Source organism: Pezoporus flaviventris, unplaced genomic scaffold (assembly GCF_033815535.1).
Source record: "Pezoporus flaviventris isolate CSIRO_AGI_PZ_B2104156 unplaced genomic scaffold, CSIRO_AGI_Pfla_v1 ptg000001l, whole genome shotgun sequence".
NCBI classification, from domain to species: domain Eukaryota; kingdom Metazoa; phylum Chordata; class Aves; order Psittaciformes; family Psittacidae; genus Pezoporus; species Pezoporus flaviventris.
In genome coordinates this window covers 130,291-148,539 of record NW_026892549.1, presented here as the reverse complement: position 1 = coordinate 148,539, position 18,249 = coordinate 130,291, and the positions used below count along the sequence as shown (strand labels likewise).

General features: G+C 49.9%; 1 protein-coding gene across 15 annotated transcripts in view; it reads right to left on the bottom strand.

Moving 5' to 3' along the window:
* Positions 1 to 12,313: 12,313 nt before the first annotated feature.
* TNS1 (tensin 1) overlaps positions 12,314 to 18,249 on the bottom strand; it is a 68,626-nt gene continuing 62,690 nt past the window's right edge. For all 15 annotated transcript variants that reach the window (XM_061456958.1, XM_061457248.1, XM_061457042.1 and 12 more), the window contains 3 exons: positions 18,126 to 18,194; positions 17,745 to 17,777; positions 12,314 to 16,719 (listed from right to left, as the gene is read on the bottom strand). In XM_061456958.1, the coding sequence (XP_061312942.1) occupies positions 16,575 to 16,719; positions 17,745 to 17,777; positions 18,126 to 18,194 (247 nt within the window). In that variant the 3' untranslated portion in view covers positions 12,314 to 16,574. The remainder of the gene's footprint in view (positions 16,720 to 17,744; positions 17,778 to 18,125; positions 18,195 to 18,249) is intronic.

Here is an 18,249-nt window from a genome sequence, read left to right as displayed (position 1 = left end):
AAGAGCACCCTATGCTCCATCCTGCCTGGAGCCTGCTGTACTCAGGATAAATGGGTTGTGCTCAGCACTTGTCCTTTGAAGGACTCACACTTGGGCTTGGCCATACAAGATGAAGAGTCCAAGAAATTTCAATTGCTTTGGCATTAAAAGTTTGAATCCTCACCCCTCTAGGACCCTGAGGAGATTCATCCAACTCTTGTCTTTGCCACTATATTAATGCAAAGCCCAAAGACTTTGATGGGCTTTGAGGACACATCTCAGTGTTCAGGAGGTCGTCCTGTGAGGGAGGCATGACCCCAGAACCAGCTGTTTGCAATACAGCTGTGGAGCTGTATTTTGGAGGCAGGACTGTTCTGTTCACTCAGATGCCTGGAAACATCTGCACAGACAGTGCAACCAACAGGCACATGGTGGGATTGGAAGCAGGGGGAAAGCAGGACTAGGAGGGATTGGGAAAGGACTGAATGGAACTGTTTCAGATGAGCAAGCAAAGTTCAGCAAGTCTCCCAACCAGAGCGCACAAGTAGGTCAGGCAGGACCATCCAGGTAGCACAGGAGTACTCTTCTTCCTCCACCCCAGGCATCGTGTCCATAATGGACAGGACTATTGAAACGTCACCCATACAGATGAATGCCAGGCCATGTGAGCCTTTGCCATGCAGACAAAGAAACCACATCACCCAAACAGCCCCATTTCTCAAAGCTCAAGGCAGTTCTGTTGAGGAGATGCTTCAGGAAATAAGGATTTCGGTGAGTGGCTGAGGCCTATATGGGGTCATGTGTAGAGTCAAGGCAATTACAAAGAAGCGCCCTGACCACAAGCCCACATTGCCTGTCATTTCCACCAAGAGACACGTCTTCTGACAGAACAGAGATCTTGTTAGCAGATCAGACCCTGAAAGCCATCCAAAGCTGACAAACCTTTTCCAAACCACTAGCCTGCGCTCAAGATGTAGCATCATGGGATTTCCCTATACCTACATTATGGTGCTGCTCAATTATATGCATTATGGTATTTTTATCTCTCTCTCCGGAGCCATGGGTGTTGATCACAAGTGATGACAGGAGAGTGGGCAAGGATAACCATCAACTTGGAGCTTGAGACTACAAGCTTTGGGAAGTGGGCTAGGCAGCCTGGCCTCACAGAGCAAACTATCACCATTTCCAAGGATGTGCAAAGTGAAAGATGAAAGGCACTGGGATGAATCAAGAATCTTTGCAATACTGCGTTTTGCTTCACTGTTCTGTCTGTTGCTAAGGTGGGATGTAGAAACTTGGCCATGTCAGGGACAGGGTCTACAACTGTAAAAGGAGCTGGAGGATGAAAGCCACGAAGACTGCAATGCACAGGACTTGGGCAGCTTCCCCAAGCTCTCTGTTTAACCTCCCACTGCAACTGTAGCTGTCTCATCAAGCCAAAGCCAGGTGTGTCAGCTGTGATCTGAGAGGGATAAGTAAGGCAGATGAATGTGGCAGCTGTCTCAAAGAGTCCTGGTAATTCAGCATGGGAAGTACTTTCATCCTGCAGCTCATGATGAGATCCATACAAGAAGAAACTTGGTGCTCCTACCACAATTCAGGACTTCTTGTCATCTTCCTGAGCATGGATCTTAAGCTGAAAATGAAAGAGAGAGATCCAAGATTAACCCAAAGAGTCTTCCAAGGAAGATAAAATGATGCCATGATGTGGAACTAGTCCCCTGTATCCCACTCTCAAGATGCTCTTCTTCCTCATTCCTGCTCACACATCTAAGAAAATCAGGAATATATCAAGAGAAACCAGATAAAGTGGTAGAGAAAGCACAGTTGTTTTCAGACTCAACCCAAATGTGTAGGGAGCTCTGTCCCATGTTTCCAGATGACCAGTGACTTCAAGACATCACTGCCCTCTCTATGCCTGGGGAGAATGTTTTCTTCCCCATTGCTGCTCCACAGGTAACAGCAGAAACACATGGTCCAAGAAAGCATGGATGTTGGAATTTTACTTCCAAGTATTTAATCAGTCTTGAAACATCCACATCTTTCTGGATCACAGCTGACAGCAATAAATATTATCTGCAGGGAAAGAGGCAAAAGAGGAATGACTTAATTTGTCAATTTTGTGAAACTGAACAAAGGCTAATTGTCCCTAGGTGAGAGCTGAGCCTCATCACTGGTTTGAAATCTCAGTTACTGGCCACCCCTGGGTCGCTGGGGCTAGTCAGAGAACAGGAGCATGCAGACAGTTAGGAAAACCTCGAAGCAGAGCTCAAGGAAAGATGTAGAGTTTCTATATTGGTTTAATGAAATTAGCTGATTTTGCCAGTTGTCAGGCAGCAATCACAGCCCTAATGAATGACAATAAAAGAAGTCCTTCTACAGCCAAATTCCATTGACACCTCACACACTTGGCTTTCACCATCCATCATGGCATTTGCTGAGGTCCAGGGGAAGGAGAGAGGGTGTAGCTCTCCATCCCACCCTGGGTTATTTTTACAGCTGGGAAAGGAGGTGGTGAACCTGGACAGGAGGGTTAGAGGCTTTTCCAAGGCAACTCACAAAAGCTGTGAAACCAGAGCCAGAGCTTACAAGACCCAGACTCCCGGATCAGCAGCTCCAAATGTGTCACTGGCACTGAACCTAGAAGGGCCATGTGCCCCAGAAAGGAATTTCCCTGGTTCTGTCCAAGCAGAATTTTTCTGCACACAAATAGTATCTCCCAGCCAAGTACCTGTCTCCCAACTGGTGTAAAAACCTGAGATAGATACTCAGAACTCATAAACATCTCCAGTCCTTCTGGGGGACACAACCTGAAGGGGTAAGAGCAGAACACTGGGACAGAAAGACCATCTATGGCAGACAAACCTTTTGCCTTCCCAGATACAAGACTTTTGGAAAACAGCGAGCTAAGCAAAGACCATGGAGCTGTGCTGATTTACATCAGATGAAGATGGGTCCCCTGAAAATCAATTCCAGGTGAGCTGCATGGAGCTGCCCAGGAGTTGCTTGCCAGTTTCTCTCCCTCTCCATGTTCTTTGGTTCCAGAACACATGGAAGCTGAAGATTCACAGGCAATACAGAACAGTTCCCTCAGGAGAAGTCATTCCACGCACGCCTTCCCAGTAAGTTATTCCAGCAGAGTGGCAACATTTAGAAACCAAATTGGTCATCCCTGGCAATTGCAGAGATGGACAAAAATAGCAGGAAAAATATGCACAATTTCCTGCACATATTTTCTGAGCATTCCACAAAAAAAAAAAAAAAGGTTGAGTTATCCAAAAAAGAAGAATAGTTTAAGCAAGCAAAACAATAGTAATCACCTGCTTTGCTAAGTGTTTGCAAATACATTAATTGTTTTTCTTAGCCGAATGTCATTCCTCTCCACAACCATCACCCCCTTCTCCCAGTTACTCAGTGTGACTAATGGGAAAGGAAATAGATTGATGCCTTTTTTCCCAATGGATTTTAACTCCAAAACTTTAATTTTAGTTGGAAAGTGCTCTGTTTGCTTCCTCTTGCCCCCACGGGATGGGTGACACCATCGCATCTGTGGCACAAAATCCTTTGCCTTTGATCACTTAAATATTCAGCAGTAGAAGACATTACCTAGCTAGGTCCTCTCTGGCAAACTGGGAGTGGTGGGACAAGAGCTCTAAGTTTATAACACTTCTGCAAGACAGCCAAGGTTCCTCAGCACATCCTCCACCAAATTCTCAATTCTGCTAATTGAGCTATCAAAGCCATTGGGGAGAATTATTTGTATTTATTTCTTTCTGGGATGTAGACATTGCCAGTAGAGTCTTCAAAATAAGAGAAGAAAAACCCTCTGACTCGCTGCCCAGAAACTCAATCCCAAAAGCCTCCTCCCAACCTCTGTTTACAAAATTGTAAGCTTTCTTTGTCCTAACCATTTTCCTGTTACAATAATATTCTTCATCTTCTATCTGACATTTTTTTCTTTGGTGCATGGAAAATATGATTTCATTCTGAAAGGATTTCTTATGAATCAATACAGCAAAGGGAACACAGAGATGTTTGCAGTAAATCACCCTCAAAGCAGACGCATGTAGAAAATGAGTTACAAGAAAAAGTAGATAATCCCAAGCCATTTCCAGATGGAAGGAGGTTATATTTTCCATACACTCTATCTGGTTTTTGTGTCACAAAACACGCTGGTATTTATTTAAAGTATTTTTTTCTTGTACCGTAGAGTTATGATTACATGAAATGAGTTTCCAAAAATTACAAAAATTGGCCTGCTTTAGGTAACAAATGGAAGAACTGAGATACCGAGTTCAAACCAGCTAAGACTCAGCCCCTTCTGAAGTTAAGAGCCAAATCCAGCAACTGAAGGCTGACTTTCATCCAGCAAGGTTCCCTCTGCAGCTGGGACAGTCATGACCAGTGCAGAGATTTGATTTTCCAGCACTTTGCAGTTTCTTTCACCTAATTCTCCATAGCTGGCAGGGATGACGTTTGGAGGTAGGCTGGCTTCTCCCCTTCCGTAAAGTGAACTCTGTCATCACCATCTCCTGGAAGAAGGCTTGGCAGGACTGAACGCCTGGCGACTTGAAGCCACTGGATCGCTGAGTTCTTGGAAGCACTGGACAAGGAGCAGCCTGTCTGAGCCATGCATCAAACTGGGCGTTAGGTACCAAGCTGTTCTCCTAAAGGAGAGACATCTGAAAGCCATTTAGAGAGCATCTGGATGGAATCAGTTCTGGCTGCTGGATGTGCCTCAGTACCCAGGGGACTGAGGCACATCCTCCAAGTGATTCATAAGTGTCCACATAAGTAAAGCAGAGTGGATATGGGCTGCCTATGGCCGCATCCCATCTCCAACCAGCTTGGAAGGTGGCTGGGCCCTGGCCCAAGATGCCACTTGCACTATTGCTGGTGTTTTCTGCCTCAGTGTACTTTAATCTCTGGCTCCCACAGAGCAATGTGGATGTGTTGGACCTGTCTCAGGTGTTACTTGGGTAAAACACCACTGGAAGAGCTAGGGTCACACAAGCCACACAGACAGGAGGGTTGCAGGAAGGGTGGTTTCAGAGGAATATCTGATGTACCAAAGCTCCTGTCCTTCATTAGCCAGTTAATGCAACTTTCATAACAAACCTGTTCCCTGCTTTTCACAGTTTTGCTGAACTGAAGAAGGACTCAAAAAAATACATGAAGTTTAATTGCAACCTGCCTTCTTCAGGTACACAAGGCCAGCTTCTTCCCTTGCTCTAGAGATGGGCAAAACAGAGCAAAGGAGTAGCTGGATCTTCATTAAAACCCTTGGCTGTTCCCCTCATGAATTCCTAATCCTAATTGCCCTGACAGGGGGTGGGACCAGCGCTTGGTGGTCATAGGGGTTTCACGCTCAGCGAAAGGTCCTGAGGGCATGACCAGGTCCTGCAGGTCACTGAGCAGTGGGGGATGCAACCAGTGCTAAGACCCCTCTCCATGAGGCTGAAGGTGACACTCTTCACCTTTCCAGTGGCTGTGGCTGGCTCTGAGGCTGCCAGAGCTCTGTGTGCACTGGCTGCCTGCTGGAATCTCTCTTTTTTTTCCAGGAAAAGCTGGCACTCCAGCTATTCCAGCACTCCCCTGCCCTTAAAGACCTCCTTTTTCTTTTTTTTTTTCTCTTTTTATTTTTCTCCCAGCGTGACACATGCACCAATCTATAAGAAGAACAGTACCAAGCCTGGAAAACTGGACCGGGGCCGGGAGAAATGTCAATACGAAAGGAAGTATCTGTCATATACATACACACACACAAGGCTCGCCCAGCCAAGCTGTTTGAAGTCATCTCTGGCCTGCGGCTCCCGTCTCCTGCTCGCAGTGGTCCCATCAGTGGAGACCGGCCGACCTCTAGTGGTGCGAACCCTCAGCGCCAGCAGCAGGGCTCTCCTTAGGCGGGGAAGAAGCCTACACTCAGAGCAGAGCACCCTACCTTGTGCGTGGCTGTCTCCCCTTGACGATAAAAGGTCTCACATGACTGGAGAAAGCAAAAAGGAAGGAAACGTGTGGGAGAGCATCTTGGAGGCAGAGGGAAGCAGCCATAAGAGCTCAGATAACCAGCACTGCCTTGGAACTTGCGTTACCAAGCACATCAGCATCTCCACCAGAGATGTTCCCCAAGCACTAGGTGCTGAGAGGATGTTTGGTCAAAACGAAGTTGCAGGAGAAAAAAGAGGTGGAACAGCAGAGTGCTGACTTTGGGGGGCACTTGTGAGGCCAGGTGGACTATGGTTAGGGTCCCTGGGTTCATGCCCCATGCTCTGCAGTCATTTTTCCTTCCCTCATGCAGTGTGGTTCCTGAAGTGTTTACAGAGGGGTGACTCGCTATTTCCCAGCAGTGTAAAGAGGTGGAAAGCTGGTAATGAGCACCAGAGCCCTGAGAAAGCTCACTGCCAAGCACTTTCTCCTTTCTGGAAGGTATTTAGGTTCTCCATCTGAGTGGGGCTGAGGCTGGAGCCCTTGGGGATGAAAGGACAGCCATCACTTGCACCCTATCAAGCTGAGGCAGCAGCCTGCCTGAGCAAGGCTGGGATTTCTCTCACATGGAAGTGTGAGCTATAAAGATGTGCGAAACCCTATCTTCAGTGCTATCCATATCAAAGAGTTCAAGGGGGCTGCTTTAAAATAGGGCTTTGGCATGGGTTCCTGCTCCTCCTCACATCTTACTGAGGGGCACCCTGCCAAAATGCCAACTTGGCTGCTCCACATGTCCAAGGCATCCCAGGCATGTCCTACAAACCTTTCCGGTGCTCCCAGGGAGATCATTGCCTCCACAAACAGCCTCTCATCTCAGCTGTGGAGGGTCTTGGTGGGCCCTGAGCACCATCTCCCCAGCTGAAGAGCGAGAGTAGTATCTCTCCTGAAGTGCCAGAAAAAGGGCTGAGGACACGCATTAAAAGGTCCCTGAAGACAGTGTTGGACAAAGCGTGTGCAGTTTTCCCTTCTTCCCTCCCACCCTGAGTGAGCACAAGGGATCCATGGAGAACCGAGGAGTACAAGGCAAAGCTGGCGGGAATGAACTTGACTTTCTAGTACAAGTAGAAGAAGAGATTTCAGCTGCGGTGATCATGGCCATAAGTGCCCAAGGATCCTGAATGCTCACGAGGAGCCAGAGGCTGGCAAAGCTGTGGTGTTTTGGAAATTACTCCATGCACAAAAACCATGAAGTCATCTCCCAGAGATCATCCAAATACCACAGTAAAACCCTAGAGAAACCAGGCCCCGTCATGCTGTCCTGAGATACTGGCTCAGTCTAAGCTGTCTCAAAGGGAGAAGACTATATGCTGAGTCACCATAACCCTTTTCTCCCACCCCACCCAGGCTTTCTTCCTTGTTTTTGCCCTTCTCAGCTTAGTGCACTTGCAAAATCCCAGCCCAGAGAGGGAGCCAACATGAGCAGAACCCCTTCAAGATCACCCCGAGGCTGGTGAGTGTTTTCCCCCTGCTCTCCCAGCTGGAAGAACAGGCAAGGGTGGTTCAACAAATGTACCCAGCAGCACTGGAAAAACTGAGATCTCAGTAAAGCCAAAGGCATTTGCTAAGCATCTCCTATTAAGACAGATTATTCTCACACAAGCCACCCTGCAGGCAGCCAAGACAACGAGGTACTTTAGCAGTAAACCGCTCTTCTCTGCTCCCCAGCCCTCTTGAGTGACTGCAGTGCATCCCAGAGGAGCTCCGCTGCACCAGGGCCGAGGTCGCTGCTGCTCTCTGCTTTGATTCAACACACCCTCCCTCCCACATGCTGTTTTCATTAGAGCCTGCCTCTTCTGGCAAGGCCGCTGTGCACAGTCACGAGAAGCTGTTCAGTGGTGGCTTGTTTTATCCAGTTGCTGGAGGCTTGAAACAATGAGCTTGCAAATATTTCATTCCTGCCCTGAGAGTCTTTCTTTCTTTCATTCTTTTTCTTTTGTGAGGAGAGGGGGCAGGGAGGCAGACAGGGGTTACCCCTGGAGCTTGGGGTTAGGAAGGGTAGGAGAAAAGACACCAGGAGGGTATTTCTGTCCTGTTGTGAATGCACACGCATGTGAGCATGTGCATGCATGTCTCACACCTGCCCTCTCAGAGGACTCTCCCAGATGTCTGGCACCATTACAGACTGCACGTGTATGTTGCCCTGACTCAGGCAGGAAAGCTCAGAGCAGGACCCCTATCACCACCACCAGGATGATGCCACATGCTAAGGCCACTCAGCTGTCATAGTGTCACCAGGATAGAAACATCCCTCTGCACCTTCAGTCCGGCAGGCAGACACTTGGAGAGGAGGGAGATAGGAGTACAAAAGATGACACCCATTATGAGCCCAAACACTCTTTTCTTAGCCACCGAGGGAATTTTCTATTAGGAGCAGCTGCCATCAGGACATATTGATGCACTGAGCCCCAGGTGACATGTGAGTAAGGCTTGGTTTTGACTGGAGATGAACTGCAAGCCTGTTTCTGACAGGCACTGCTGACCCCATGTAGGCATGAGGGGTGCAGCAAATATGGAGTGGCAGCCAAGAGGTAGGAGGGTGTAAGTTACCCTGACACCATCAGGGCATCAAGAGGCAGAGGCCATTTCCACTTGGGTTGTCCCACAACAAGGACACATGGGTACAGACAGCTGAAAGCCACTGAGTTTTATAGTTTGAAGCAGACTCAAGGCAGAGCATGAAGGAGGTGAGAAATGAAGAACCAGTGAGCATGTTAGAAGAACCCCCTTTTCCTGGGCTGGGGCAGAGAAGTTGTGACCAAGGGGCTTCATATCCCTTCTCTAACTCACATTGCTTTCTTTAGCCTGGCTGCAGCATGCTGGGACAGTCTGGAGTCTTACTTGTCACTTCTTCATGCCTGCCTAAAACTCCTGGTGTAAGGGGCATCCAAGGAAGGACAGCAACATGGTGAGCACCAGCTAACCAGGGAGAAGAGACCTGTCTAATGCTGCTTGTACTCCCCTGAGCTTTTCAATTAGGCTGCCTGCCTGATTTGTATGGACTTCATGGTCCCATGGAATCCAAGGCTGCACGTTAATGCTGTGGGGTGGGAAAAGTTGCTGAAGTCCTGCACAGGGCATCCTTGGGCTGCACTCAGGCAGCCAGGGTCTGGCAAAAGCTGTGCAGAGCATGCATGTGTATGACCAGCAGTGCTCTGCACCCAGCTCAGGGTGCCCCTACTGCACCCCAGCCCCGCAGCCATCCCGCAGGTTCCCAGCCCCTTTATCTCAGGATGTACAAACCCAACTGCACCTCAGCTTGTCCGTCCACAGCAGAGCAGCGGCTCCGGGCTGTGCTGCAGGCAAGTAGACATCCCCTTCCTGCCCGTCCTGCTTCGGGTGCGCCTCAGTCCAAGGCCTCCATCACTTCGAGACACATCCCTGTAGGTGGAGCCAGAACCTCACAAGGCAGAAGGACAGCCCTGTCCTACCCATCGTCTTTCTCCGGCGGATAGACCAAACCTAGATCGCGCTGCACTGAAGAGGGACCGGTCCAGCCCCTCTCCAGAGGGATGCAGTAACTCAGCAGCAACATCCCTGCCATCCTTTCAGCCTGCAGGGAGGCACTGCCATTCCCATGTGTGCCCACATTCATCTGTGTGTGGTGTGCTGCACAGGGGTGCATGTGCAGAAGGCAAGCAGCATTCTGGAGCACCAGCCAAACTATCTAGCACTCTAGTGACTCCAACACCCAGGGACTGTTTGTCACTTGAGGTACCAATCCATCCTGCCCACAGCACTGCAGAGCCTGAACAAAAACATCTGGGAAGTGGGATGTGGGTACTCAGCAGGCAGCGATGCAGCATCAGCCAAGCTCCACGTAGACGAGTCACTCCCTTGAGCAGCAACAGGGCGAAGGCAGGCTTGGACTGGCAGGGAGGACATGTCTGGGGTGGTTTAACATGAGTGGTTGCAGCAGGGCAGGGGACAGGGACACTGTTTTGCTGAATAGGGTGCAGATGTGAGCACCAGTCACCCTAGCCCCAGGGTGGCTTTTGCCACCTCAGGTCTGCTCCACTCCTCTCACCCTGGGGAGGCTGGCTGGCTCCTGGTCTCTGCCCAATGATGCTCAGGAAAAGCCAGGTTCTGTCATGCTTTCTGTCCCTTGGGGACACTTCTGAGGGAGCCCAGCACTTTCTTCTCTTTCCTTCTCAGCCTGGGAAAGAGAAAAATTGAAGGAAGATGAAACTGCCCCATCCCCACCACCGTGACCCCACTTTCACTCCAGAGCTGCACGTTGTTTATAGCTTAGTTAAGAGAAAACGATGGGGGCAGAAAGGGGCAGACCCACCTCCAAGGTGCCCCCCTCCTTGCTGGGGTTTCCCCCTGGACTTGGGGCATGGTTTTGAAGCTACCTTTTACCTGCGCCCTGCAACCCAATAAGCTCATGGATCCCGTGGGCTTTAAAATTCATTAAATAAAGGTTGCTGAGGGTCTGACAATATTTGCAAGGGAGCCAGATACAAATAAGTGCCCTCAGCAAAGGCTTAGTGCCCCAACCTCAACCCCATCCAGGGTTTCCTGGCTGTCTGACAGCATGCCCACCCTTTTCTCCTGGAGCAGGAGGTAGAGAGAAGTGAGAAACTTTGCTGCTTTCCACAGTCCCCCAAGAAACACTCCCCGAGTAGCCCAGAGTCTGCAGAACAGGGACTGAAATCAGAACAAAATGCTGATTTGGGAACCTGGAGGTGGGGACTCAATAGGCATGGGGAGGTGTGATGGAGGCAAGGTTTCCTGGGATGAAGCCGGTGGCATGTGCCTTTCCTGATGGCCACACCAGAGCCACCAGCCTGGCCTGGAGACAGCAGCAAGCTGCAAAGAGGGAGACCCTAAAAAGCCTACTCTGTGAAAGCCAGTGAGGGGAAGTGGGTGGCAGATAAGAACATGTTGAGGAAAAACATAAACCAGAAGCTCATGAGGAATTTTGGAAAGGAAATGTGGAATTAACTCCAGAAAGGGGAGGGTGAGGGTGGGAATGCAGAACAGCTTATGGCTCACAACAAATAGTCTGTCCATGCCACCTTACCAGGCACTTACAGCCTCTCTGTCCAGCCCAGGGGACACCCAGCAGAGGCCACCCCAGTGAGGCAGGAGCACCAGGAACGTGCAGGCAGCTGGTGCCAGCTCCTATAGGGTTGATTCCAGCAGGAAACAGGGAAGAAACAAAACCAAGAGAAGCTGGCAGGAAAATACCATCCCTCTTGTGTCAGATAGGGAGAGGAGGCTATGGGTCCCATCTTGCCAGTGGGCACACAGAGGACAGCCAAGGCCAAGGCTGGCAGACGCCAGGTACCTCCCAAGGTCCTGTGGTGCAGCTGGCTCGGAGAGCACATCTCCATAGCTCCACATCTACTGGGGGGGGCAGAATCCATCCCATCTCCTCCCCCCCTTCCTTTTCACTCCTCTTGCCTTTGCCTCCCTGCACAAGCCCCACAGCATGGGGTCCCCATGCGAGCAGCCCCCTCAATCCACCCCTCATCCTGCAGCTATTTTAGAGAAAGGCAGGAGGTATTTTTAGTGCTGCCGGCTCCTGGGAGAAGCTCTGAGCCTCTGAGCCGCAGTAGTGCTGGCGCCAAGGAAACTGCCGCTGCTCTGGCTGATATTTCTTGTATAATTAAACTCAATCCATCCCAGGGGCTGGGTCTTGGCCACCAACTCAGCGAGGAGGGGAAGGAGTGGAGCCAGAGAGCCAGGGGCTAAGGGCTGCGACAGATGCTGGGAATCGTTTTGCGAACACTGGAAACACCAGGCGTTTGAGGCTTTGGGGAAAGTTTTGCCAAGCACAGGGAGCAAGATGGCTCCAAAAGGGGCAGGGAAGTGGGAATTAATGGGAGCAGAGCCCAAAGCAACACCTTGGCAAAGGACTCCATACCAGCACCATCCCATCCCACTCCCCTGTGGGAGATGGCCTCAAAGGGGATGTCCACAGCTGGAGAGATGGCACCTAAGGGCAACCTGGGAGAAAGCAACAAGATCTGAAGGCACCCAGTGCCTGCAGGGCACGCTGGAGAGATCCCTCCTGGTAAACAAAAGCCCAGGCTGGAGCTGGAGCCATGTAGGAAGTCTGGGGGCTGTCTGGTTAGCCAGCATCTGGTGAACACAAGCTGCGGCTGGAGGCTGACAAGCAGCAGCACAACCCCTCCTTCTTCCCACGCCCACCACCCGGTGTCCGTCTGGGGGCCCCAATCTGCCATCGAGGAACAGGGAACAACAGCCCAGAGAAAACACAGCACCCGCCGGGGTTCAGGGTTGGTTTGTGGCTGGGTTTGGTTTCCCCCATGCAAAGGAACAGAGCATTTATTCCTGGGTCCCTTCAATTCATGATACATTTCCAGCGACCCAGACACCAAGCTGGCTTTCCAAGCAACAGTGTATTTTATGTAACTGATTTCTTTTTTTGTTGTTTTTACTTTATAAAGCCATACAATGAACTGCAAAGAATCTGACATCTGTACAATGGGAAGACAACAGCGGAGTCACATTCACACACGGACAGGGTGCGACCGAAGTCATCCTTACACGCGCGACAACATTATGGGCACAAAGATACAAATATAACGTGGGGTTTTTTTCTTTCCATCTATAAATACACAGAAATGGGCAAGTCTAAAAGTTTGAAACTGTTCATTAACACTGATTAGCAAATAAATCTGTAACGTTCCCAAAGTAACGAAGACAACAACAAAAAAAAAAACCACAAATAACACGGCGGTACAGGAACTGCCAACAGAAACGTGGGGTTGCTTCCTTTTTTTTCTTTTTATTTTTTTTCCTTTTTAAGGAAAATAAAAAATAATAATTAAAAAAAAAAAAAAAAGAGTAACCCCAAACCAACCTCGCAATTTGCAAAACAAACGAACGAAATGAAACAAGCCCCTGCGGGCTCCTTTGCTGTCTGATCCTCCTGCCTGCTCCAACGGGAAAGGCTGCCTTTTGTTGATGCTGCTGTCTGGGGTTTTGGGGCAACTGGTTTCTTTACCTGCCTGACCTGCTGGGTGGGGATTTACTTTGCACTTCAGTTCAGGCAGTTGAACTCACTGGAAAATTGATGCCTGGAGGCTGCGTTGGGTTTTTCTCCCTACCTGGTTTGTTTTCCATGTGTGGTTTGACCAGGGGGCAGCCAGCTAACGTTGCATCCACAGCAACCCCAAACTTTGCTCAATTTATGTGCTTAAACCCATAAGCCCACAATCTCCACTGGCAATGATGACATGGATCAACCCTCAGAATATCTCCCAGAAGGGAGCCCAAGGCAGCGCCACTGAATGGGAAACCCACATGCTGAAAAGGAAGCCCACATTTTGCACGTTGTGGGCACTACAATCTGGGACAGGTAGCAAATGACACACCCCACCCCCCAAGAGCATTTCCCAACAAACAGTAACATCGACAGCAAAGGAAGGATGGATGAGAAGGGGCTTCTCCAAAGAACCAACACAAAAAGGGCACATACAACAAATTTACACACGCAAAAAAAAAAAATAAAATATATATGTGGGGAAAAGTGCGTTTTTAAGGGTATCTTTGGCAAGAATATATGCAGTTCTTTGTGCAGGAAGGAGGGATATGTTTGTGTGTGTGAGCGAGAGAGATACCATCCGGCTGCTGACAACGGCAGTGTGATTACAATGAAACATATGCTGGGCTTAACTCGCACAAGCTTGAATCTCAAATACCATGACTGCATTTAAAAACCAAAGAAAAACACAATCGTTTCTGTCCCTTTCATAAGGAAAAAAATATCAACACTAGATCCCTGCCAGCCCTGGGACCTGGGTGATCCTCAATGCCAGCTGACGGACTCTCCCTGGGACAGAAAGAGTACTTACACCTAGAACTGTAACTTAAAAAAGGATATAAAGGGGGGAAAAAAAAGTGCCTTTAAAAGGAGCTGACAAACACCCGGCTACGCCATTGGAAGGTGATTAGCTGTGTGCTAAAAAAAAAAACAATAGAAACGGACAATTTTGTTAGTGTTCGAGATTTGGATATGGTCTAAGTCTTCAACTAGTGGGTTAGTGGGGAAGCCGTGAGCGGCTCAGGGCCCGAAGCAGGCGTGATGCCATTGGCAGGTATCTGCTGGGGTCAGCTTTTACGTGACATCTCTAGGGTGCTTAGATCTGCTTTGTTTTTACGGGGAGAAAAAGAGGAATGGGAGTTTCAAGCACCGTTTTCCGAGGCAGCAGATTAAAATAAAATTACATTATTATCATCTCTTTTCTTAGCAGTGAGAAAACCGAGTCTGAAAAATAGAGGCTTCCAAAAAATATATCTTTATATATCTAAAAACACAGTGTTTTCTCTAATCGGTGAATGGCAGGGTGAGGAGATTACGGGTGAGATCATCTCTTATCTCGCTTGAATTTCACAGAAGGAGGGAAACATTGAAAATGAAAAGGCCTCCACATCCATGCGGCCAGGGAGCTGGGAAGGTGGAAAGCCTCCCCGGGACCCCCCATCCCGCCACTGTCTCGCAACCAACTCCTCACTACGCATCCTCTCAGGTTCACTCCAGTACATCTGAACAGCTTCCGTCTGGGCACCCGCGCCACTCATTCCCCCACGCACACACACACATGCACACGTACATGCACACTGGTCACACACACGTCGCCCCGATTCGGGAGGGGGGCCCCGCGCCTCTTCCCCCATCCGTATTTTGCCTTGCTCTGGACTTTCTTTAAACGTGCAAGTGTTTCCCCGGGGCAGGGGAAGGGGGCGGATATAATGGGGGACATATGATGCGCAGAAAGCAATATGGCAAAAATAAATATTTTTGGAGTGTGAATTTAACCTTTTTTTCCTCCTTAAAATTTCATTAGCTTACAGCATGGCATCAGTATAGCTCGCATATATATTATAGCTATCAAGGCAAGGGTGTTCCAAAGGAGAAAAACTCTCCAGTGGGGAGGGGCTGCAGTGCTGTTTCTAGTTTTTGGCCCCAGTAGACTACCTGGGCCACTTTGCACTGAAAACTTCTCCAAAAAAGCTCTTGGAGGAAGGGGGAGGAGAGGGGGATATTTGCAGAAGAGGCTCAGCAATGACCCCGCAGCTCCAGCCAGAACATGCCTGTGGCCCCAAATCTGCACATGCAACTGAAGCATCCTCTGCCCCCTCCCCAGCTCCACAGGCGGGGACCTCTGCCTACTGCCCCCAACCATGTTTCCCCCCTCCACAGCAGCACAGGAGCCCTTCACCCCTCTTGCTCCCTGACTGACACTCCTCACCTCCCAAAGAAAAGGGAAAAGCTGACAACACTGAAGCCGCTGCAAAACTACAGTGCACTCAGGGGCATGAGCCTCCAGCCAGACAGTTTTGAAGGTACATGCATGCCAAGCAGGGTGGCTCTCGGAGGACCTGTTACCTCCCCACTGAGCCAAAGTTACCCAGCAACCGCGGGTCCTTTCCTTTTTTTTTTTTGCAATTTTCTTCCTTCTTTTTCTTTTTTTTTAACGTGGCCTCCGAAATAAAAGGAGAAAAAAGCGCCTGAATTACTTGCAGTCATTCGCCTTTCGTGCAACTTGAACGTCCATGCAATTTAAAAACCGCTTGCATGTCTCCAAAGAGATAGGGGTAGCCACGGGTCAGCTGCTTTGCACAGGGAACCCACCTGTGCCAGCATACGCTATTATTATAATTATTATTATTATTACACTGTTTTTCTTTCCTTTCTCTTTTGTTTTGTTTGGGTTTTGTGTTAACGTGCGACAGGCCGCAGGAGAAAACCGCCAAAGAGGACTAGTGATGGGAGAGGATTAGTGTATCCTCTGTGGAGGCTCCGGGGGAGCATCTGCCTTCCCGACGCACGGGGCAGCAGGAGCCCCCACACACCCCCTCAGACGTGGCAGGCACGAGCACTCTGGGGAGGTGGGGAAGTGCCGTGACCCGCTCTCCGTGCGGGCTCACAGCAGCTCACCTGCGACCAGCGCTGGGTTCTGGGTCAGCAATGGAGGTCAGCCCATCGCTGAGCTCCCCAGAGACAGGACGGATCAGGACCAACCCCCCCACACACACCCCCAGCAACTTGCCAGGCTACCAGCAGGTTTCAGGAGAACCAAATGGATAAGTGAGGACCCTCCACTGCAGCCGGGCAAGGGAAGGTTTCCGAGAGCATCTCCTCCAGTGTCCCGCAGACCCAGCCATGTTGTTATATCCTACGGGTCATTTCAAACACAAAGCAGACGTTCGCTGATGGAGCTGCTGGGATGAAGCATGGGCTTTGCTGGTTGTCTTTTTTTTTTTTGCCCAGATGGAAAACAACCAGTCATGGTCTTGCATTTGGTCTCAAGTGGATGTCAGGACCATTATGCCGAAAGCCTTCGCTTTGGTCACCTTCCCTGCGGTGGGACATGCATCCTGTCTGGCGTGACTTTGTGGCTCTCTTACATAGGTGCGTGATTTTGGTTGCTCTGTGTGTGTGTTTGGCTTGTGTTGAGTTTTTAGGGGTTCCATTGGCTTTTAGGATTTTTGTTGTTTGCTGTTTTCCTCCAGAATTCCAACCCTTTTTTTTCCCCCAATTCACTTCCCTCTCCCACAATGCACTTCCTCACACTCCTTCTCGGATCAGCTCCAAGTCCTTCTCCAAAATTCAAGAATCACCCGCAAGCACCAGCTCATCTTTTCTGGCTGGAGCCAAGCATGACCCTGGAGACAAAGTTGACAATGGCTGCAGCTGGCTGGTCTGGGTCCAGCTCGGCAAAGAGATGGCAGATGTTGTCTGTGGTGCTCCCTTGCTTCCTGGCCACAAAGCCAAAGAGCCTGGGTGTGAAGAAGACAAGTGGCTCAGTGAGGTTTGCCAACATTGCTCACCCAATGACCACCACCACCCTCTTCCAGCATGGTCTTGTCCACCTCTTTAACACCCACCTCACACAACACAAAGGGAGACATCCCAAAGCAGACTGCATGAAGACCCATCTATTCTTCCCTTTGTTGTAGTTTCCTTGAAGGCCAGCACTGTGTTTCTATCAATTCTTGGCCAAACCCCCCTTGCTCTGCTCATCCCTGCCACCGTCCCCATAGGCCATCCCCAAGAAGGAGGATCACAGCATTGCCTTGGTTTGTGTGATGACTCCTGAAACCACAGGGGTGTGACAGGCTGTCCACTGGGGCAGACCCGGTGTGAGAGGAAGGCCATATGGGGACAAGGGGAGCTGGGTGAGACCATGTGGTTATTTCCATCTCTGTCCCCCAGTGAATAAAATGTCCCCTTTTTATTTTAATTAGAACGTGCAAACTCAAGTTATAAATACAGGGGAACAGAATGTGAAACAGGCCCAGGCCGTGGCATTTCTAATTGGAGAGGGGAAATATCCCAGCAGCTGGACCTCCTAATAAAAACCCCTTCGCTAACACAATGGCTAAAATTAGTGGGAATTTGCCCCTGGAAATGGGATCAGCCAGCAGCTCTGTACTCCTGTGGGTCAGAACAAGGAGGACAGGAGGAAAGGAGGAAAGGAAAGACCTGGCTGGTGGCTCACAGGCCATCAGCATAACCTCTGGCTCTGCTCCACAAGCTAGCTCCCGCAGGCTCCTCTGGCAGTTTCCAGTTTGCTCTGTTCAGGAGGAGCCATGCCTGCTCTAACTGGGAATTTGGGGATGAAAGATGCTTCCCGAGTCCTCATTCTTGGGTGAAACATTCCTTCAGCGAGGAGCAGAGCTCATTTGACAGATAGCCAAGAGGCTGCCCTGCATGGTGCATCACCCAGCCAATGCTCAAACACAAGTTGGAGCCACCCTGACACCCTGGGAGGAATCGGCTGGGAAACACAGCAGATACTTACTTGGCTGGGCCGCTGCCATCAGTTTTAGTCCACCTGCAAGGAGAAGAGGAGGTGTGAGGGATGGTGCATCCTGCCCCCCACAGAAACAGGGCCATTATAGGGGCCACCACACCAGTGCTGGAGGGCCAGCCTGGCTTTGCACAGGCTTGGCTCTGTCAAAAAAAAACCTGTTGCAGCTCTCTCCCAACATGAAGATGCTTAGAGACACCAAGAAGTCACCAGAAGTGGTGTTGCCCCACAGTATCCAAGGGGACCATCAATCCCTGCTCTCCACAGAAGCAAATGGGACAGAGCAAGCAAAGATCCTGCTTCAAGCAGCCAGGAGCCTGGGGGAAGGAAAGGGACAGGGGACATGTGCTTGCCGCAGGTTAGGGCACTCACTTTCGTTCCTGGGGGTCCAGGTTGCAGAATGTGACGGTGTTGAGGGGGTAGTGTCGTCGGAAGAACAACCTGAAACACAAGGCAGGGAGTGTCAGGGCCAGCGAGCCCCCACCTCTGCCCCACC